The 22,791-nt window shown below is 43.0% G+C and overlaps 1 protein-coding gene across 1 annotated transcript in view; it reads right to left on the reverse strand.

The window, feature by feature from the left end:
- The window catches only part of CELF2 (CUGBP Elav-like family member 2), a 549,068-nt gene that overhangs the window by 398,337 nt on the left and 127,940 nt on the right, over nt 1-22,791 (reverse strand). Inside the window, exon 2 of the mRNA XM_047755102.1 lies at nt 19,521-19,556. Within this exon, the coding sequence (XP_047611058.1) occupies nt 19,521-19,556 (36 nt within the window). The remainder of the gene's footprint in view (nt 1-19,520; nt 19,557-22,791) is intronic.

Here is a 22,791-nt window from a genome sequence, read left to right on the forward strand (position 1 = left end):
TTGGTCCCTTATCACAACCTGCTTATTTCCAGTAGGAAGTGCACGCTTGGAGTTGTGCCCCTGCCATTGATCTAGGTCTCAGATCCACAGGCCCTTCTCCTTTGTGAGCTCCAACAGCTCCTCCTTTAGCCCACAGGCGTTCTGCCCTCTCAGGGAGTCCTTCCAGAGTGATCCCTGTGTCACCATCCACGAAGCAGACATGGGGTCCAGTCCTGAGCCTCCCCTGGTCTTGAACTCCAGTTCCTTCCGAGACAGAGGAGGACGATTTGCAATTATCAGAGAAATGACTATTACATTGTCTCAGCCCTCTGCCTTTAATCTTATTCACCTTCAAGACATCAATCCACCTCACCACAAATGATGGAGTTTGTCTCAGAACTCAGCAGGTAACTGCAGCAAGCCTCACTCTCCGTAACACTGCAATTTGGAATCGTACCTGTGTAAGCAGCTTCTATAATGGCTCCCAATGATGCTGACCTCTTGCTCTTCGTGTCCTTATGCGACCCCTCCTTTGCGTATGGGCTGGATCTGGTGACTCATGTTCAGTGGAGAAGAACAGAGTGACAGTGGTAGGATGGCACTTACGACCTGCGGTTATAAAGAGACTGACTTCCATCTTACTGGCTGTATCTTCTCCTTGCTCTTATTTGCTGCCATGAAAGCCGGCTTCCCTATGGAGGAGCCCCAGTCAACAGAAAACCAGGAACTGAAGCCCTCAGTCCCAGAGCCCACAAAGAACTGAATCTTCCAACAACCACAGGCATAAGCTGCAAAGGGGGTCCTTCCCGGTTGGGTTTTCCTGTAAGATTACGGCCACAGCCAAAACTTGGATTGCAGCTTGGTAAGAAACTCTGGAAACATCGGCCCTCAGCTAAGCTGGGCTCCGATATCTGACTCGGAGAAATGAGATCATAAATATTTGTTGCTTTAGGCTGCTAAAGTTTGGGGAGAAGTTGTTACACAAAACCAGGTCCAAGAGTAAGTAAGAAATACATCCCACATCCAAGACAATCTTTTTTTATTTCCTCGAGACCTACATCAAAATGAAGATGGAGAAATACACTGCGGAAGCTCAAACATGACGCCGCGTGGTGTTGGTGATGGTCCCTGGACGTTTGATTTCTGACGTGAGCTCTTCAGAAGAAAACACCCTTCATCTCCTTCGAGTCCCACCATCCCACAGAATAAACAGAGGAGATAATCACTTGTCACTGGCTTGGTGTCACTTCCTTGTTTAATTTGGCTTTTGGCGGGCCGATGGAAAGCAAATGGAGCATCAAAGTGCAGTGTTAGCATTAATGAATTCCCCAAATACCCTTTTTTTTTTTTTTTTGGTTCCAGGCTGAATTTACTTTGTAACCACTGCCATTGCCAACCAAAAATTAAATCAATAAATCAGTATGAGGAAACTGTCAGGAGCAGCGAGGCATCCTGCTAGAAGAAACCTAAGGCTTATGGGTTGAATTCCCACGCCACTCAGTAACACGCCTGCCACCCCGGTCCAGGACCATGGGGGGCCCAGGCTAAGACAGCATCAACTTCCTGGAGGCAGGAAACACTTGGTACCCTGCGTCCACACGGGCACACTGGTCTGGGGAGCACATCTCGGCACCACTCCAGGAAAAAACAGAGGGATCACTGCCAAGCTCCCCTGCTCGCATTTCTGGCAAGGAATGAGTATTTCTAGCTTATTAACCCTTTGCAGATCCCACCAAACTCTACACACTTGCTGCCACTTAGCCCCCTTTTTCCTTTGGCGTGATTTATCTAGAACATCACCCGGGGCCCAGAAAAAGAGACCCGAGGGCAGTCTGACTCTAAGTTATCAAGTTCATGCGGTTGTCACAGTTTGAAAGGGACGTTTGGCCGAGAAAATGGCCTTTGGGTTTTGACATCCTTCGAATCAAGGAGCAGTCATGAGCGCTACAGAAGTTATAGAGGACCGAAACCAGCAAAGAAGCCAGGCGTCCCCCCCCTCCCCAAACTCCACATTCTGGGGAGAAGTCCCTCCCCTGCCACCTTCTGCCAGCATACACACCACGTGCACATACGAACCCATTCAGGTCCACGCGTGGCTGAAAAGACACACTCAGGTGAGAACTGTCTCGATGGAATTCTAGATGCAAGCCATCACCTGCTATTCTAACTATCTCCGCCTGGTGCCAGGCATCTGAAATATCTGCGTGAGGTGCTGAGTGCTGTACTCTTTACTCACATCTGTCAGCAGGATGGAAACAAAGCCACTGGCTATCTGCAAACATCCAGATGACCAAGGTCATTTTCCCATTTTGGTCTGGATGTTGGGCATCTGCTGGCCTTACCTCAAACCTGGACGTCCCAGCTCAGCCCCCAAATCAGGAAGCAAGCCATTTACCCTATTTTCGTCTAGGACTTAGCATGGATAATTCACACGGTTCTTCAATGAGTCAGCGGTAACTAGGAACTCACATGTACCGAATAATGAAAGACAAACACGCTGTTAATCTTTTAAAAATTTAAGTGGATATAATATAACTGTGGATGTCCAAAGCCAAAGTCCCCTCATGGCAGCCTTTAGAAGTCAGGCACTCGGTACATACACAGAGCCACCTGATCTCTCATACCCACTTTCTCTTCTCCCATCTCCTCGTGCATAATAAATCTGGCAAGCATAAAGTTTTGATGATAGCTTGGGGACCTATGTCAGAAGTGAGATATCCTTTGCCTGCTTGCTTGCTTCCTTCCTTCCTTCTTTCCTTCCTTTCTTCTTTCTTTCTTTCTCTCTCTCGTCTTTTCACCCCATCAGGCATCTCTTTCTTGCGTTCGTTCTTTCTTTGCTTTCTTTCTTGTTCTTTCTTTCTTTCTTTCTTCCTTCTTATCTTTCTCTTATTTCTTTCTTTCTTTCTTCTTTCTTTTTTCTTTCTTCTTTGCTTTCTTTCTTTCCTTTCTTTCTTTCTCCTTCCTTCCTTCCTTCCTTCCTTCCTTCCTTCCTGGCTGTACCTGTGGCATATGGAAGTTTCCAGACTAGGGGTTCAATTGGAGCTGCGGCTGCAGCCTATACCACAGCCACAGCAATGCAGGATCTGAGCCACGTCTGTAACCTACACCACAGCTCACAGCAATGCTGGATCTTTAACCCGCTGAGTGGGGTCAGGGAGCAAACCCACAACCCCATGGTTCCTACTCAGGTTCCTTCTTGAAATATCATTTTTTTAAAAAAGGACCTCTAATCTTTGATAGACCAGTGTTGTTGGCTGGTGGGCACCTAATGCTGGTTCTTCCCATTCTATCTGAGTCAAGCGTTTTTCTCCCACCCTCCTTTCTTTCCTTCACTGAATAAACATTTAGCAAGCATCTGCTGGGTACCAGGCAGGGTAGCAGGCGCTGGGCACATAGCAGGGACCACAGTGATGAGAAAGATATTGTCAAAGCCCTGCTTTTAATTTGCCCTGCAGATCCTATGCAGACCCCTGTGGCTTCCTCCTATTTTTTGTGTTTTAGAAAGTCTTCTCTGGTCTTAGGAGTGCTTGGCCTGAGCCAGAGGAAGATAGACGTGCCCGAGAACAGACCCCCGCTGTGAGGCGCCAACTGCTGAAGGACGAGACATTATGGAACATACTGGAGCCTGCTTGCCCCTCTGTGGGACAGCATTTCACAGGGACCCAGTGGGCCTGAGTCCCCGATACCCAGGCAGTGAACCTATGTCCAGGGGCCATTCTCCTTTCCTGCCTCAACTCACCACACCCTCACGTCCCTGGACTTCAATCCACGTCTCAAGGGTCTGCTTTAAGGGAAACTCACTGAATGTAGAAACTCACTGGGGACACCCAGAAAGGTAACTCCAAATTGTCTCAAAACTCCTATTTCTCTCCGAGTAGGAAACAGCGCATGGTATAATGATTCAAATCAAGAACTATCTAGACCTAAGTTGCCTGGTGTGTCTGCAGCTGTATTTTTAACATGTCCCCAAGCATCACAGAAATCCATAAAGCATCCATTCAAATGAAATTTGAAGGACGTAGAAAACACAGGCATATTCTCTGAAAGAATGATCATACCATGCCTTATATATAATGCACTAGCATTTTTCACTCTCTAAATTTAAAGATAATCCTTTGGTATTTGGGTCTTTTGGACTGGCTGTACTGTTCAGCTTTTTGTTAAGCCTAAATAACATTTCCTATTCTGCAAAATAATGTAATAATACCCCAAATCAAACCAATTCTACTTGGTAAACTACCTGCATGTTATTTTTCATCAACATCACATGCCTATTAGAAAAGAAAGAACAGCTGGCTTTTCACTAAAGTGATTATTTTTCATCATTGAATTCGGAATATTCAATGCTACTGAGCTCGCTCGCTCTCTCTCTTGAGTCTTCTCACATTAGATTTCTGTAATCGAGACACCCCAGTTTCCTCTGGTAAAGGGGATGGGATGGATGGGAATAGAGGTAAAGGAAGAGAGGGAATATTGCTTCTATAATACTTTGCAGTTTCATATGGAATAAATAAAACAATTTTAACATCTGCACAGCCAACAAATGTCAGTTCCCAGGAATCAGCTCTATAGCCTGTGCATTGACGGGAGTTACGAAAGCAGACTCCTGAATATGAAAATGAATACATATATATTCATTCTGTCATATTACCTAGGCTGACACTGTTTATAGTCACTGATATAGAATGAGAACATTTGGGAACTCAATTACGTGACATAAATAAGACTTCATATTTGTGAAATAAAAACTTCCTAATAGCCAAACTTCTGGTTTCTCCTTCAATGAGGGCTGCTTGTCATAAACCCAGAATTGAAAGTCAAATCTTGATTGATACTGCATCCTAAACTCATATGGGCTTGATACCATAATATTGCCTTTATATAGTTCAATTTTCAGGCTTCTACAGTGGTTTTATAGTATCTCAGAGCCCGAAAAGAAATTACTTCTGTAGTGGTAGTTTCCAAAATGTGCCACGGCATCTTATCAAAAAGGAAACAAGCCAACCAGAGATAAGGTAGAAAAATATAAATAAAAGCACTGTACACCTAAAGATAGAGATGCAGAGCTTGGAAAAGTGATGGGTATTTCTTTCAAATAAGATGTGGCTGGAGGGTGGGGTCCGTTGTCCCTTGGTGCTCGTGGGGTGGTCTGAGAACCAATCAGCAGACCTCCTCGGAGAATTTGTTTGAAATGCAGAATTTCAGATCTCATCTCAGACCAACTAGATTGGAAAATGGATTTAAACAACCCCTCCCCCGCCCCCCAGTGATTGACATGCACGTTGAAATCAGAGAAGCGCTGTGGTATGACCAGCATCCACCGAGTCTCAGGGCTTGGCTTTTATTTCATTAGAACTAAATGGTGAAAACAGTGGGAATGAAGATGTGTCTCCAAGGGCAGACGGGAGAGGCAGATGGACGTTCCCATCAAAGTGGGAGGAAAATGGTTTCTGAAAGCAGTTAAAGGGGTTCCAGATCTATGGCCTCAGGAACAGACCCTGAAATGAATGGGGACTCCATCCACACCAAGCAAATATCAGCTTGTCCAGCGAGCCCAGACAGTGTGCTCATCGGGACTGACTTTTGACGTTCTGCTGTTTGGTACATTCAGCTGCAAAGCCAGGAGGTGACATAAGACAAGTTCCATTTAACTCAAAAGTCCCATCACTGGATGCACAAAAAAATAGCAGACAGGGTGGCAGCGGTAGAGAAGATTCATATAACATACAAATATTTGTATAATTCTTACGCAGATTGCTTTGTGATCTTTGACAATTTCTATATTAAATCGTGACTAGTATTCCACTGAATAAGTAACCATTGCTTACTCTTTTTTTAAAGGAAAAATATTAATGTATTTAAAAAAATTTTTGGAATATTAATTTTTTCGTTTGAGTGGGAGTAACCACTTCTTTACTTCTATTTCTGCTAAAGGTCTTATTCCTGCTTTTACTGCTTTCTGCTTCACCAAAGTCAAGTACGGTGCACGCACACATCAGAGAAGGAAAAGGATCCACTGAGAGCTTGGAAGAGCAAGAGAGAAGGAAAAAATATGAAAGAAATGTCTGCAGTCACAGGGCTGAGAATCCACAACTGCTCTGACTTTATCTTGCTCTCTCGTCCTCAGTTCCTTTCATAGAGTTTCATGTCCCAATTTTCTAAAGCATGATTGTCCTTTACTCAAGCTCAAAACTGCAACACAGCTTTTTCACCCTCACAAGCATCTCTGGATGATGTTCGAATGGTCACACACATTTCACAAACACAATTTGAAATCGACAAGATTCAACAGCCCCTGGGCTGCTGGGCCATACCAGCTACCGGCTCGCCTTTGTGACCTATTTTCCCTTAACTGGTGTCCCTAAAGTTGTCCCAAAGCATCCCTAAACAATTTCTGCTCTTTTATAGAAAATTTTAATTTATAACATTTAGGCAATGCTGCAATTAGGTTACAAAATGAATGGCTAAAATGTTGCCTTTAGCATGGATTTCAGTCCCCCCTGGTATGAAAGAGAAACTCTTGCATCGTGAAAGTTGAACTTGGATAAGACTTTCTCAACTGAACCCAGTCAACTGCCAGAGCTTCAGGCAAGAACCCAGAAAAGATGAAACTGCAGACATGATGGAATTAGCTAAGAAGTACCAGGCCAAGATGAAGAAAGGCCAAATGAGAGCAGGCAGCATACTGGATTCTGCTGCCAACAGAACCCTTCCAGCAGTGCCAGGTACCAAATTTTCATAGTGAGTGTCAGGAACAAGATGGCAGTTGAGGTGGGCATTTAAAGAGGAAGCACAGTCTACACATAAGTCAGCCCAGAGCCCTTCCTTTCTTCATTCTCTTGAGAAACTGCCAGAATGAATGAGAAGCCATTTGAGTATTACACTTACCTCTGCTTCAACATTATTTGTCCTCAAGGGCTCCAGATCAGATCTGCATCTTGCCTCATTTGGCAAAGGATGTCACTAGGACAGACAACGGCAAGACCCAAGTGTGTACAAAATGACTTTTACTAAACTTCCATGCAAGCAACTCCCAAGATGCGTTTACTAAACTCTCAAATCTCCAGCTCCACATCCGCTGGTGTCCTTCAGCCTTTACCAGAAATGCTCCTCTAAATATCTGGCCTTTATCCCAAACTCAGTATAAAACAACCCTCTTTCTAACCCCATGTTTCCCAACAAGCCTCCTCCAGGCCTCCCTCACTGGCTTTTGTGGGTGACACCAAACGACGTTCCCAAACTGGAAACTTGACAAACTAGAAACTTCTCCTTCCTTGCCTGAGTTTAGGCAAATGATAGTGATTTGTTTTTTTTTTTTCCCCAATATATATATATATATATTTTTGTCTTTTTAGGGCTGTACCCGTGGCACATGGAGATTCCCAGGCGAGGGGTCCAATTAGAGCTACAGCTGCCAGCCTACGCCACAGCCACAGCCACATCAGATCTGAGCCGCATCTGTGACCTATACCACAGCTCATGGCAATGCCAGGGATCGAACTGGTGTCGTCATGGATGCTAGTCGGGTTTGCTAACTGCTGGGCCATGACAGGAACTCCGACCCTTGCTTTATTTTCTTTCTACAAAGACCAATCTAGTTCATGCATTTCCCATCCTCATTTGAACTATCCGGGAAATCCTTATTTCCCAGTTTGTGCTTCATCCTAGGTGCTGAGGATGAAAGAGATGAATAACATGGTCTTGGTCCTGCTCCTCATGGACTGGATGGGTCGGTGTCGCTCTTTCTGGAATAACACATTTCGCAGGAGACCATCAGAATCCCCTTGCTCACACGCTCTTTGAATCGAACATTCATCCTTGTCCAACCCCTCCAATGGCCTACTGAGAAAAGAAAAGCAAACCCAGAGGAAACTTCTATCCCTTTAAGGCGTACAAGCTGGCTTCCACCTACATTTCTAATCTCATATTTCATTATTTTCTCAACAAACCATCTGGCTGAATCCAGCTGGCTGAATCCCTATTTCAAAACTCCATTTTCCTTGCTCTTTGCTTTGTCCCTGCCATTTCTTTTCCCAAAAGATCTGAATCCACTGTGGTGATGTTTTTCGAACTGGCCTACCAAAAAACGTTGTCTCTCTCCCCTCCGAACTTAAAGGGTTGGCCAATGTATATGATATTTAATGGGCTCAAGAGAAATGTTTTCATCTCATCCTGTGACTGATGTTAGCTAGTCAGGAACGGACTTCCTCCCACCACAAATCAGATTTCTGCCTTTAGACTGTTGGTCCTTAAAAGGAAGGCTCATCATACATCTCCTCGCTCATGTAAGTGCTCTGTGAGTCAGCTGGCAATGATGTTGTTCATAGCAACAGATTAATTTTTTTAAATTTATTTCATTGAAGTACAGTGTTAGTTTCTACTGAACAGCAAAGTGATTCAGATATACATACATGCATATGTATAAATATCCTTTTTCACATTTTTTTCCATTATGGTTTACAGCAGGATATTGAGTATAGATAGTTCCCTGTGGTGTACAGTAGGTCCTGGCTCTTTATCCATCCTATAAGTCATAGTTGGCATCGGCTAATCCCAAACTTCCAATCCAACCCTCCCCCACCCCCTCCTTGGCAGGCACAAGTCTGTCCTCTCTGAGTCAACAGATTAATTTTAAACTTTCATTATTTATTATGTCCATAAGCATCTTTATTATTCACTTAAATGTGTGCTTTTTTTTTTTTTTTTTTAATCGCACACCATCCACAGAAACCTATGGCACTGAAAGCCTAATTTGGGAATGACCCCCCCCTCCCTTCGCTTTGGAAGGGGAACCTGGCACATTACAATGAGTGACCAGCCACCAGGTGTCACTCTTATAGATGCTCCCTGAGTTCCACAGGCCTGAATCTGGCAGAGGGAGGGTCTCGTTCGTGGCAGTGTGTCAGTAAAGCAGAATTCCTGCCCACACACTGGATAATCAAGCTCCCAGTATGGATTTCTCTTTAGCATCCTTTCTGGAGCTCAGCATTACTCCTTGAGCTTCATCCTTCCTCCCCCACCAAAAGCATGACAACGACAGGGTTAAGGATGAACAGTCAGGCTAAACGGTGAATTTATTTTCTCTGCTGGCTTGTGTCACTGCCTCAGTTTGGTTTTATATAGTGTTATGTGAGTTTAATATTGCTTATTTGAAAACCTGAAAACAACATCGGATGCTTGAGTGACTTGGGCCCAAAGGAAAGCTGTGTATTTGCCAGAAAGAAGGCAAAGGGAAATACATAATAGACACATTTACAAAACCTAATCTGAAAAGAAAGGTTTACAGGGTTTAAAAATATGTAGGGATAAATGAGAATGAATTTTATTAATTTGCAGGATCTCGGTAGCTTGAACATTCCAAACGCTGACAGAGGCAACTGTTTAAGGTATAATGAAAACCAAACCAACCCTGCGTGGGAAGAGAAACGCTCCCACCTGGTGTTTTGTCAAAGCTCAGTGGACAGCAACATCTGAAATCCTTCAAGGAAGACAGAAGCCTTTCTCCTAAGATGCTTTATACAACAAGACAGTTTTAAGTAAATATGAGAAAAACTTATTTAACATATACTTTTATCTTGGCAGCATTTCTTTAAATCCAAAAGATAATGAATGATGGAAGGTTATGAAACAAAATTCTTTACCCAAGAGGCTCCAATACCTCTGAGGATGTTCCACTGAAGAATTTTCTCTTCCTCTGCATTAGCTCTTCTTCCAACAGGCTCTGTGTGTGTGTGTGTGTGTGTGTGTGTGTGTTCCCTTTAACCCTCTCAAGAAGGGCAACTTCTACAGAGCAAATAAGGAATTCTAATTGCAAAATTATATCTTTCACAGAATCCATTTTCTACCCCTTTGCTCCAGAAGCTCCAAAGATATGAATGCTTCCACAAACAGAATGAATAAAACCCCAGTTCTCTACAGTGACAAATTCAGGAAATGGCAGGTTTTATCTTCAAGGAGTTCAATGGCTACACAAAAGCTCTGGCGCACACATAATGGAATTCTCAAATTGGGATAAATGGGCTTTTAAGAATTTTTATTTTGGTCATTTATTGCAGGTAACACTTGTGGATAACATAACATAGCTTTGAATTCCTGAGCAGATAAAGAAAAATCTAAGAGGGGAAAAAAAAATTAGGGCAGGCCTTTATTAAATTTTAAAGTATGCCTTTGCTATACTCTTATAAAGAGCCAAATAGGGTCTCAAAATCTCTGGAGATCACCAGTATAATTTCTTTATCATGTTCCATTTAAAATTTAATTATGCAGTCTACAACAAGAAGAATCTGAGCTGTTTAAATAGGTCATGCACTGAGTATCTGAACAATATTCTAAAGTTTTCCTTGTAAAGATCTTTCCTTTGATAGTCTGTTACACATCAGAACACTATATTATAAAACAAGTGTAATTTAATTCAGTCACTATGGGCTCTTATATACATCTATGAAGAATGAAATGTTTTGATTTGGGTTATTTAGAGAATTAATGAAAACCATGTTCCTGATAGAGCTGCCCAAGATGGACGGCCACTATTTGCACATCTACTTTCTTTGGGTAATTGTTATGTTCATGTATTTATAGCAAGGTCAAGGGAATTTTACCTTTAATACTTGGGGTATTCTGCTTTAGATCAATAACCCTCCATAGAAAGGCAAAATATCCAGCCACTGAATAATTAATGTCTGTACTAGAGGTTTCTACAGCCGATGGCTGGATATTCCTTCATTCCCCATCACCAATGTCTACTAGCATGCAACCGTAATTTCCCTATAATGACAAAGTAAGCACTCTTTTGAGCACTTCACATCTTTTGCTTCATTTCTTTCTCAGAACAAGTGGTCCTAATTATGACCCCAATTTACAAATAAAGGAAATGAGGCACACAGAGGTAAAGAAATTCACCCAAGATCACAGAACTAGGAAAGGGCTGACTGGGGACTTGAACACTCGGCTGAAGTTGGTCTCTAGAGCGTCTGTGCTGAACTACTTCACCGGGCTTCTCCTCATGATGCAACACAGAATCCCTGTGAGATAGGGGCTCCACCCAAGTGCGGGTAAAAATAATGAGCACAAAGCTACCTTTGCATGAACCACTCTAAGAGCCGCCATGTTTCGATTATTCCCTGGGTACCAGGCTAAGTACTTTCTATGGAGCCTCATTTCACAGCGACACGATGGGGGGGTACCATCATTTTTCCAAAATTTCAAATGAAAAACTGAGACAGGGATATTAACTAACTTGCTTGAGGTCACACAATTAAAAAACAGCAGACATGTACGTGAGCCTGTGGGAGTCCAAAGCCCAATCTCTCAACCTCTAGGCTAACATAGACTCAAGAGCAACCACCCTGAACAGCTTGATAACAGTAACATTTAGATTAGTAACTTCCCAGCCAATAAGATAGATGTATTTTTCTGGGTGCCAAAAGTACGCTGCAGTGAGCAGAGTGGGCAGGGTGGTAGAAGGCGAACTCCTCTTTTCTAAGACTGGACTCTGGGAGGTTTTTTTGGATGCTTCCTCCCTCGCTTCCTCCTACAGACTGAATGTTTATGTCCCTCCATAATTCATATGTTGAAGCCCTGCTGCCCAGTGTGATGGAATTAGGAGGTGGGGCCTTTGGGTGGTGATTAGGTTTAGATGAGGTCACTGGGGTGGGGTCCTCAGGAGGAATTAGTGCCCTCGTAAGAAGAGACCAGAGAGCTAGCTCCTTCTCCCCTTCTCCCTGCATCCCCTCCCCTCTGCCAGGTAAGGATACAGAAAGAAGGCAGCAGACAAAAAACCAGGCCACTGGTCCTCACCCAGATGCTGAATCTGCCAGCGCCTTGATCTTGAAATTTCCAGTTTCCAGAACTGTGAGAAATAAATGCTAAGTCACCCCTCTACAGTATTTTGTTTTAGCAGCCCCAGCAGATGAGGGCACTTCAAATTCAAGCTTTTATGCATTCAGTCAAAGATCTATTCACTCAAAGACTGATGTAAGTATTTATAAAGAGCCTACTATGTTCTAGGCACTGCAAGATGGTGGGGAAAAACAATGAAGAATGGTGGGATCTCGGTGTTTCCTACTTAGTGGAGAATGTCTAAAAATCCTCAGTTAACTCAAATATCAATGACACAGTGCTAGGGAAGCCCCGGGCAGCTCAGCATGTAGAGTCCAGCAGAGGAGGAAGCATGGGCAGACAGACTGGGATAGGATGGCCAGTGAGCGAGGGAGAAAACTTTGAGAGTTTGGTGTTCCAGAAACTAGGAAGGTGTTTCATGGAGAGGAAGATGTCCTTACTCTGAGTGCAGCCAAGTGACCAAATAAAAGAACAGATAAATGGCCACTGCTAGATGGAAATTGCTGTTGACCTTGACCAGGCCAGTTTAGTAAAATGGAAGGGTCAGAAGCCCAGCTGGAATAGGCTGAGGATTAAGTCAGAGAAGAGTTCTTGTGGCAGAGTCCATTCCTTAAGTGTGTAAAGCCATTTTCCCCTTACTATGATTCCTTCCTTCCTCCCTGATGACAGAATATGTCTCTCACTATAAGGGCTGCAAATACCAGAAACCCGATTTCCCCTCCCTAAGAGCTTAGGCATGGGCAAGAAATTCTTCTCTAATACAGAAATACATGAGAGAAAAATGCCGTTCTTCACTGGATGTGGTCCTGTCTTCATGTGATAGCTGGAGCTATGGCAGTCATTTGTGAGCATGAGGCACACCATGCCCAACATGCTAAGGATGGCAGAGGAAAAAGAGAGAATACACCAGGATACCACATTAAGCTTGGGTCTTCTCAGACCTCTTGAACTATAGCTACAAACTCAATCTTCATTTTCCATCTGGATACAGCTATAATGTCTTTTATTAAATGGATTCAACCTGGGAAAAAATAATAAAGATATTGTAAAAGAAAGATTTAGGTAGGAAAGAATTCAGCCACAGACTATGAGTGGGGGATACACTGTAAAAAGTTGGAAGCTGGGATTGGGGCAGGGAAGAAGAAAGAATACATCTTACCAACTGCAGCTGAGGCCTCAGAGTAGGTGTGCAGTATGATGGTGGGTGCTGGAAGCAGGAAGCTGGGCAGTGTAAGGTTTGGAAAACACTTTGGCCAGAGGGCTTGTTTTTCATTGTTAGACAAATCGTGCATCTGAGAGAGGGAAGCTCTAGGAGTTTTAAGGTCTGGGAGTACTGTGGGGTTCTATGTGGAGAACTTCAGCCCTTTTTATTCTTTCCCCAAATCCTTTCCATAAGTTTGCCCAGATGACTCCTCTTAAGCAACTACTTAGAACATCTCCTGGATGAACAGCATCAAAGAGAATAACAGCCCCTTCGACGGGTGTCTACACCCTTCACATCAACCAGTCAACTTCCACAGACCTCCTCTTGGTTCACATTCCATCCAACAAGATGGCACTACTTCCTGTTCCCTGTACACATTTCCCTGCACGCCTCCCCCCGGTGATGACATTCTCTCTGTGTGGAGTGCACAGCCCTGTCCACTGCCGCATGGTCAGACCTGACCCATCGGTAAACCTGCTCAGAAGGCTGACTCACGATGCTGTTCTTGCTTCTCCCAATCAGAAGTGGTCCATCTTGTTGGTGAAATCCCTAGTGCCTTTTATTAGCTATGTCTTTATACCTTTCTCATGGCATGAAGCAACTTCCACCTAACACTGTACTGTCCTGTACCTGCGACACTAGACTACACCACCCAGGAGGAGAGAGGAGGACCAGCTTGTTTCCTCCCATGCAGTCTATAACCACTCTTGGCGTTCAGCTAGTGTTCAATGCTTCTTTACTGAATGAATGAATAAATAATGGATGTTGTACATATTGAACTGCACCCTATCTGGATCCCAGGAAGTTGGGAAAATTATTCTTTCTTGGGGGTTATAAATAAGATAGGAAATGTTCATCAGTTCTAGATTACTTAGCAAGAGGTTGACTTGGAAATATCAACATTTTTTCCCTATTTCTTCCAGCCCCTGGGCCATGGCAACCACTTTTCTACTCTGTTTCTACATGTTTGAATTTTTTTTAAAGAGTCCACATATAAGTGATATCATGCAGTATTTGTCTTTCTCTGTCTGGCCTTCTTCACTTAGTATAATGCCCTCAAGGTCTATCCGTATTGTCACAAATGGCAGAATTCCTCCCTTCTCATAGCCAAATAACACTCCAGTGTATGTATACACCATAACTTTTTTTTTTTTGTCTTTTTGACTTTTCTAAGGCTGCTCCCGTGGCATATAGGGGTTCCCAGGCTAGGGGTCCAATCAGAGCTGTAGCCACCGGCCTACGCCAGAGCCACAGCAATACGGGATCTGAGCCACGTCTGCAACCTACACCACAGCTCATGGCAACGCCGGATCGTCAACCCACTGAGCAAGGGCAGGGATGGAACCCGCAACCTCACGGTTCCTAGTCGGATTCGTTAGCCACTGCGCCGAGATGGGAACTCCAACAACATAACTTCTTTATTCACTCATCCACCGACAGACACTTAGGTCGTTTCATGTCATGGCTAGTATGAATACTGCTGCAAAGAACATGAGGATGTGGATATCTTTTTTGAGATCCAGTCTTCATTTCCTTTGGATACATACCCGGAAGTTGTAATGCCGGATCATACAGCATTTCTATCTTTAACTTTTTGAGGAACCTCCATACTGTTTTCCACAGTACCGCACCAATTTATATTCCCCCCCAACAGTGCACATCCACCACCCCCAACACTTGCTGTCTCTTGTCTTTTTGATGACAGCCATTCTAACAGGTATGAGGTGATACCTTACTGTGGTCTTGGTTTGCACTTCCGTGATGACTAGTGATATCATGCACCTTTTCATGTCCCTGTTGGCCATCTGTATGTTCTCTTTGGAAAAATGTCTATTCAGGTCCTCTGCCCATTTTTAAAATCAGACTGTTGGATTTTTTTTTTTTTTGCTATTGAATTGTGTGCGTTCTTTACATATTTTGGATATTAAGCCCTTACTAGACATATAATTTGCAAATATTTTCTCCCATTCCATAGGCTGCCTTTTCATTTCGTTGATGGGTTTTCTGTGCTGTGCCAAAGCTCTTTAGTGTGATATGGTCCCATTTGTTTACTTTCTCTTTTGTTGCCCTTGCTTTTGGTGTCACCAACAGTCTCATCTTCTAATTTTGAAAGGTCTTTCAGAAGATAGCATCCTGATTGAGGACAAGGAGAAGTATGAGAATCTGTTATTTACCCAAGCCCTTGGACTTAGATGACAGGGGACTGAACATCTAACTGAAAACCTACAGAACACAAGTGGTGAGCTGAGCTGGCAGAAATGGCTTTGATTCTCTTTGTTTCCAAATTTCCCCTTTGCTGCTACCAGACTAGTCTCGCACCCAGGACTGAGAAATGTGGCCAATCAGAAGGTTCAGTCTTGCCTTTCCACTACCTAGAATCCGTTGAGCTCAATTTTCAGATAACAGAGACCAATAACTGAAGACCCAAATTCCATAAGTGAAACTGCCATGTCATGTCTTTTATCTCTGAGAGTCACACAAACCAAGCAGTTCTAACTTCTTGGTAGAGGATCTCAAGCGAGAGTCCTCTGGTGTCTAGCGACGTTCTGAGCACTGGGGGTTCCACTGCTCCCCTGACTACTTGCATTTCCTGACCCTCTCAGAAGAGACACAGAAAAAAGATCAAGGTACTGGATTAAAGCAGAAGAAATCAGTTAAGTTTTTCTTTCATAACTTTCATCTTGGGCCCATACCTCCACTGATTTCTGCTAAAATCTAGTAAAAGATGGCACCTTCTTCATATTTTAGTTACGGTAAGCTTCATTTACTAATACTTCAGTTCCTCAAAGAGCATCCTGACTTCTGGGTGTTGTGCTTTAAAAACTGCTTATGAATCTCTACTGAGGACCTTAAGATGCTTCTATTATGGTCTCTTAAATAGCTTTATTTCCTATATTGTTTCGTTTATGTGGAGAAACAGTAGACTGTGTCTGAAGGATTAAAACGCTCTCTCTTTTTCAAAAACAGCCACTAATACTGCAGGATGACAGCACAACCTCTGTTAATAGAAACCTTGTTTACATCTTTATTCTGCTATCCCCCCAAAAAACTTTTCTGTCTATATCGGCATTCTTTATATTAAAAGCCCAGCTTACCATAACTAATTCAGGGCCTCCATTCCATTTGAACAACTGGGGTTTTACCATGATTTAATTAAAACACATCTCCCTAAATTAAACACCTTTCCCTATTAAAAGAAGCTCTTAAAAGGCATGCTTGCAATGGAAAAAGCAATTGTCAAGCTTGCTAAATTGCCATTTCCTACAGAAAAAAAAGAGAGGAGTTACATGTAAGATTAAAAATGACCATTTTCACAGCTTAAGAAATGGACCTATATATCCCTTTTCCAGGATACTTCAAGACAAAGAGGACAACATGGGTAAGACATATAGTCAGTTTAATATTTGTTTTAATCCTGAGAAGATCATTAGTTTTAATATTTATAATGTAATTACAATGCTTAGGCACATTGCTCATAGAATCTATTTTTTTTTTTTTCTGGTGACATATTATTACCAGGCTTTAATTTCAGCAAAGGCAAGAATCCAAAAACACATTTAGGTTATCATTAGTAAGGAAAGACAAACCCGTGTCTGTTCAAGCGCCTTGCACATACATCTCATCTCAACTTCAATGCATTTTTAACAACCAAGACACAATCCACTGCTGCATGATTTGCACCTTTTCTCAGGACATTATCAACCAGTGGCCGGCTACATAAGGCAATTAAAGTTGATGGGAGGTCCCATGATGGCCCAGTGGTAACAATCCTGACCAGTATCCATGAGGACTCAGGTTCAATCCCAGGCTTTGCTCAGTGGGTTGAAGATCTGAGTTGCCATTGCCAAGAGGTGTGGTGTAGGTGGCAGATATGGCTCGGATCCCGCGTTGCTGTGGCTGTGGTGTAGGCCGCAGCTGCAGCTCAGATTGGAGCCCTAGCCTGGAAACTTCCATATGCTGTGGGTGTGACCCTAAAAAATAAAAAAAAAAAAGTTGAAATACCTCACTTTTGTGCACAATGTGGAAATGGCCTTTCAGAAAATTTCAAGACAAAGTCAAGGAAAACCAAAGCATAACATGCCACCGTCTTCCTTTCCGGCCACCTCGGACTAGTTAACAGTTGCCTGAATTGCAATTTTCCATCTTTTTCTAGATGTCACAGCATAAGCGTGCTTTTATGACTAAAAGGATAAAACCCCCAAGTGTCATGTCCCACTCATCATTAGCAGACAAACAAACAAGAGTCATGACAGGTGCCTTGTTCTAAATGCACCAAGGTTTTCCAGGCCTCGTTTGCACTCTCCCAGTGACAGGCTGAAGAAATTGCAAAAAAAAAAAAAAAAAAAAAGGCTGAAGGCTGAACACCTGCTTGAATTCTACAAGACTGTACAAACAAATGCCCGCTAGCAGAAGAAACAGTCTGTATACCGAAAGCATTCATCATCCAATCGTCACACGACGTCAGGTTCCTGTGAGGGAGGGAAATAATTCTCAAAGGATAATGTCCTGCACTGCACCCCCCCTCGAGGAAGCCAAAAGAAAACCTAAAGCTACCTTAGAAGAAGAACTGAGAAATAACTGGCATATTCTCTCTCACACCTTTAGGGCCATGAAGGACAAGGACTGTGAACGGCAGGTAGGATGGGATTGTTGTCATGTTTATTTTCAACGTGATGCAATATTACAGGAACACAAATTCCCGGGGAAAAAACAAAGTAGGCTCAATACTAAAATACCTCCTGCACAGCTCAAGAAGAGAGCAGGTTTCCTCTAGTAATAAACCAGCTACAACAGAAGATCACTCGCGGTGCATGTGGGCATTGCCACTTGGTATTCACAACAGAACTCTACTTGATAGAATTCAGGGTGCACACCAGATCTCTCAGACATTGGAGTAATTTTTATCTGCCTGATTACAGCTCTGCGCAGGTCTCATCTGACAACACCGGGGTGGCCCACTCCCGAGTCATTCTAGAAAAGGGTCAAAGTCATCCTTCATTCCATTATTTGGGGATTAACTTCTTCACCACAAACACAAGCAGATACACAACTCCTGCTCTGCCAGAAAACGAGGGGGGCCCAGGTCTCCATGGTGGACTCTCTCCGGGGGGGTAAAAGCACAACGAAAGCCAACTCAGTGGGGACACGTGCACCAGCACAGACCGCACGCTTTTAACCCCGGAAACCAGCACCCGGTTGAAACGCTTCCTTGGGATGTCATGCAAAGAATTAAGACATACAGTCATTTAAACATTTGGATCACAGTAAACAGGTTTTTGGCACTACGAATCAGGATTCTATAAGCAGAGAGTTTCTTTACATTAAAAAAAAAAAGCCACCAAATGTGCTTATCGACCGTGACAGATGGTGAGGATGTGTGCTTCCCCCTGTTCCCTAATGCTGTTCGTTATCACACTCTACGTGCTTCTTCTGGTTCTGGGATTCTCTTGATTTCTGTTTCCAGCAGTTCCTGGGCAAAACCCTAGGCCCTATTCATTCCTTCACAGACCTGAGGGCCTTCAAGGACTCTGGCCCAACGCAAGGTGCTGTATGATGCGATGCCCAGGAATTTTTGCTTCCTTTTTTTTCTTCTAATAAATAGTGGCAATCATTTTTGATGGCCAGTTGTCTATAATTTGCATTTCGTTAATTACCTCATCTCATATAGTGACAGAAGATATTCAAAATACAAGACATGGAATAATTTACATATTGATTTTTTTTTTCCTGGTGAGATAGTAACTATATATTTAAATGATGATATGGATTACCAATGCATTTATGTATTTTATTATTTTATTTTTTTGCTTTTTAGGGCCGCACCTGAGGCACATGGAAGTTCCCAGGCTAAGGGTCAAATCAGAGCTACAGCTGCTGGCCTGCATCAGAGCCACAGCAACACAGGATCCAAGCTGCGTCGGTGACCTACACCACAGCTCACAGCAATACCGGATCCCTAACCCACTGAGTGAGGCCAGGGATCCAACCCACATCCTCAGGGATACGAGTCAGATTCATTTCCACTGCGCCACAATGGGAACTCCTCAATGCACTTATATTATCATCAAAACTATGGCGGAAGTTCTTGAGCGGAAGCTCAAAATTCTTTCACGAATCTATAAATCCTTGAACGCAGTGGATATAATGAAGAAGAAACAATTTGATGCATCTTTAGATCATCAACATTTGTGGATATAATAAAGGAACGGCATATTTATGGAGAATTTAGCTCAAATATACCTACAGCGGTATGTGATGTAACTTCAACGGAATGAGAATCATTTCTCTAAGTCATATGTGGGCATCGCTCCCATTACCTTTTGTCGCCTCACTTACACACTCTCATACACAGTTTTTGGCAGTTACACGCCGTGACGCACAAGGTCAAAGTCTAACATGAGGAAGAGCAAGCGAAGAGGACCTCTCCAAGAGGATACCGTTCTCGTTTCAGGCTGCGTATCAGAACTCACGGACAAAATAAGCAAAGCACACGGCTCACCTTGGTAGACTTCCAGCTAACTCTGTGGTTGTCTCTCTGGAAGAAAAAGAAGATAAGCATAATTAGCTTATTTTGGTAACTTATAAAAATGTGTTTCATAAAGCCATAATCTAGTGCCCCAAGGCATTTTGCTATCATATGTGTGCAGAAGATCCTGTACGTGCAGCTGCTTCTAAATTTAAAATTGACTAATCACATTTCTGGTTAATTCCTATAAGCGTTTCCAGGGTTAATTTCCAAGGAAATTTCACACATGTGCAAATGCCCGCCTCTGCTTTCTGGCCATAGAGCTCAACTGAGTTGATGACACTAACATTTTTAAATGTACAATGTACAGAAGGAAGATAGGAGACAAAAGAATTCCAAGCCACATTTTAGATCTTTTCCACTTAAACAAAGCACCTGTATCCTCTTTCCAAGAATCATTTAGGAGCAGATTCCTTTGAGGGTGTGTTGGTGATCTCTGTCACCTGAGGTTTGTGAACGAAATGTGCACCACAAAATGCAATTCTTTCAGCAGCAAAGGACTGTTTTTCATTTCTTTGTTATAATGTCCTACCAGGCGGGATTGTTAAAGGCAGGTGCTATGATCACTCAAATGGCACAAATGATAGGTCACTGATGGAAGCTCTGTAGCATATGAGTAAGAGTGACAGAGACATACTTTAGAACTAATCTCCTCCTAATTGCAGTAGCTTATCTTTTGATTGCAGATGTCTTCTTGGAAGGACTGGGAAGCAAGAAGAAGGAGGAAGAGATGGGGGATTACTGCTGAGATATTCCAAAAGTGGTGGTGGGCTTAACTTGAGGCAGAAGGCTTTAGATCACAATTCTTAGGATCAGTGATGTGTCATTTTCTTCATGTCATGTAAGAAGAATCCCTTTGAGAATCTCTTAAGATTTGGTATACATATACAATGGAATACTACGCATCCCTAAAAAAGAATGAAATAGGAGTCCCCACAGTGGCACAGGGGAAACAATCCAACTAGGAACCATGAGGTTGTGGGTTCAATCCCTGGGACCGCTCAGTGGGTTAAGGATCTGGCGTTTCTGTGAGCTGAGGTCACAGATGTGGCTCAGATCTGATGTGGCTGTGGCTGTGGCTGGCAGCTGTAGCTCCAAGTGGACCCCTAGCCTGGGAAACTCCATGTGCCAAAGGTGAGGACCTAAAAAGCAAAAAAAAAAAAAAAGAAATAATGCCATTCTCAGCAACATGGACGGACCTAGAGATTATCATACTAAGTGAAGTAGTCAGACCAAGACAAATATCATATGATATCATTTATATGTGGAATCTAAAATATGACACAAATGAACTTATTTACAAAACAGAAGCAGATGCATAGACACAGAAAACCAACTTATGGTTATCAAAGGGACAGTGGTGGTTGGCAGGGGAGAGATAAATTAGGAATTTGGGATCAGCGGATACAAAGTTATGTATGAAATAGATAGACAGCAAGGTCCTACTGTACAGCACAAGGAAGTATATTCAATAGCCTGTGATAAACCATAATGGAAATGAATATGAAAAAGAATCACTGAGTCACTTTGCTGTTCAGCAGAAATTAACACAACATTGTAAATCAACTATTTCAATAAGATTGAAAAAACTACGATGGAAAAGAAAAACGACCTTATTAAAGATACAAATGCCTCATGTAGAAAAAATAAGGACATGCGCATAAGTACACACAAAAAATGTGGTGTGCAATTACAAATGGTTCATGGATCTCCAAAAGCTAACATGTCAGCCCTGGATTAAGAATCTCAGCATCACATTGTCTTTACATCCTCGTCTTGTCAATCCAAAGGACGCCCTCCTGGTCTCTAGAACTCCCTGACCTATAATGTGGGACAGTACCTGGGCGCCGCAGGGACATGCTGGTTCCCATAGAGCCATACTGCCTTAAGATTATAAGTGATGATGATTTATGCTCCTACAGAAATATTCTCTCCCAGATAACCACATAATATTAAACCTTCAGCTTTTCTTTCTTTGTTTTTTTCTGTCTTTTTGCCTTTTCTAGGGCCGCTCCTGTGGCATATGGAGGTTCCCAGGCTAGGGGTCAGATCAGAGCTGTAGCCGCCGGCCTATGCCAGAGCCACAGCAACGCCAGATCCGAGCCACGTCTGTGACCCACATCACAGCTCATGACAACGCCGGATCCTTAACCCACTGAGCAAGGCCAGGGCTCAAACCTGCAACCTCATGGTTCCTAGTCAGATTCATTAATCACTGCGCCACAATGGGAACTCCCAGCTTGTATTGATATAGAAGCTGGCTTTCGACAGGATGTTTCTGCTCCTTCTAGAAAACCAGTTGAAAGCACTGTCCACAACTCTGCTGAAGGCCTCCCATGTATGCATCTCTTCTAAGAGTTCAGTGACTGCATAAGAAATTTCTCTTACGAAACAGTATGCAAGTGTGGGTAGCGCCCCACCCCCAGCTAAGAAGCTCCCCTCCCCTTCATCTTGTGTGTCACCACAGAAATAAAAAATATAATTTTATTCTATTCTATTTTATTATTTATCATTTTGTCCCTTGAGCCCAGCCTAAAGGAGTACTCCCCAAATATTTGTTCAATTTGAAAGGAATGAATTGATGAATTTTTCTAATCTTCCTGTTGACCTTGAGGGTCAGATCTGCATTTAGAACTTGATCATGGCAACAGCAGCATCCCAGTATCCCATTAAGGCACAATGACCTTTCCTTCTTTAACTCTTTATTTTTGCTTCCAGATTATACCTCTTTTAATATTATGAGTTCCCCTAGAATCTTTTTTTTTTTTTTTTTGGCTGTACCTACAACACATGGAAGTTCCTGGGTCAGGGGTAAATCTTGTACCTCAGCAGTGCCAGGAGCCACAGCAGTGACAATGCCGGATCCGTAACCCAATGAACCACGGGAAATTCCCCCTGGTCTGTTTTAAAACTATGTTGGAGCTACATTATAATAAATCTATATAAACTACAGCAAAGCAGTTACTTCTCAGTCTAGGCACAATCATGATGTTTTGGGCCCAAAATCCTTTCTTGGGAGCAGGTGTCCTGGGCCTTAGGGATGTTTAGCAGTATTGTGGCCTCTACCCACATGATGCCATTTGTGTACCACCCCTCCCCCCAGGCTGTGACAATCAAATGGCCAGTGGGGACCTGCTGTGTATAGATAGCACAGGGAACTCTACCCAAGAGTCTGTGATAATCTATGTGCTGAAAGAATCTGAAAAAGAGTGAATGTATGTGCATGTATAACTGACTCACTTTG

This window comes from Phacochoerus africanus, chromosome 12 (assembly GCF_016906955.1).
Source record: "Phacochoerus africanus isolate WHEZ1 chromosome 12, ROS_Pafr_v1, whole genome shotgun sequence".
In the NCBI taxonomy this organism is placed as follows: domain Eukaryota; kingdom Metazoa; phylum Chordata; class Mammalia; order Artiodactyla; family Suidae; genus Phacochoerus; species Phacochoerus africanus.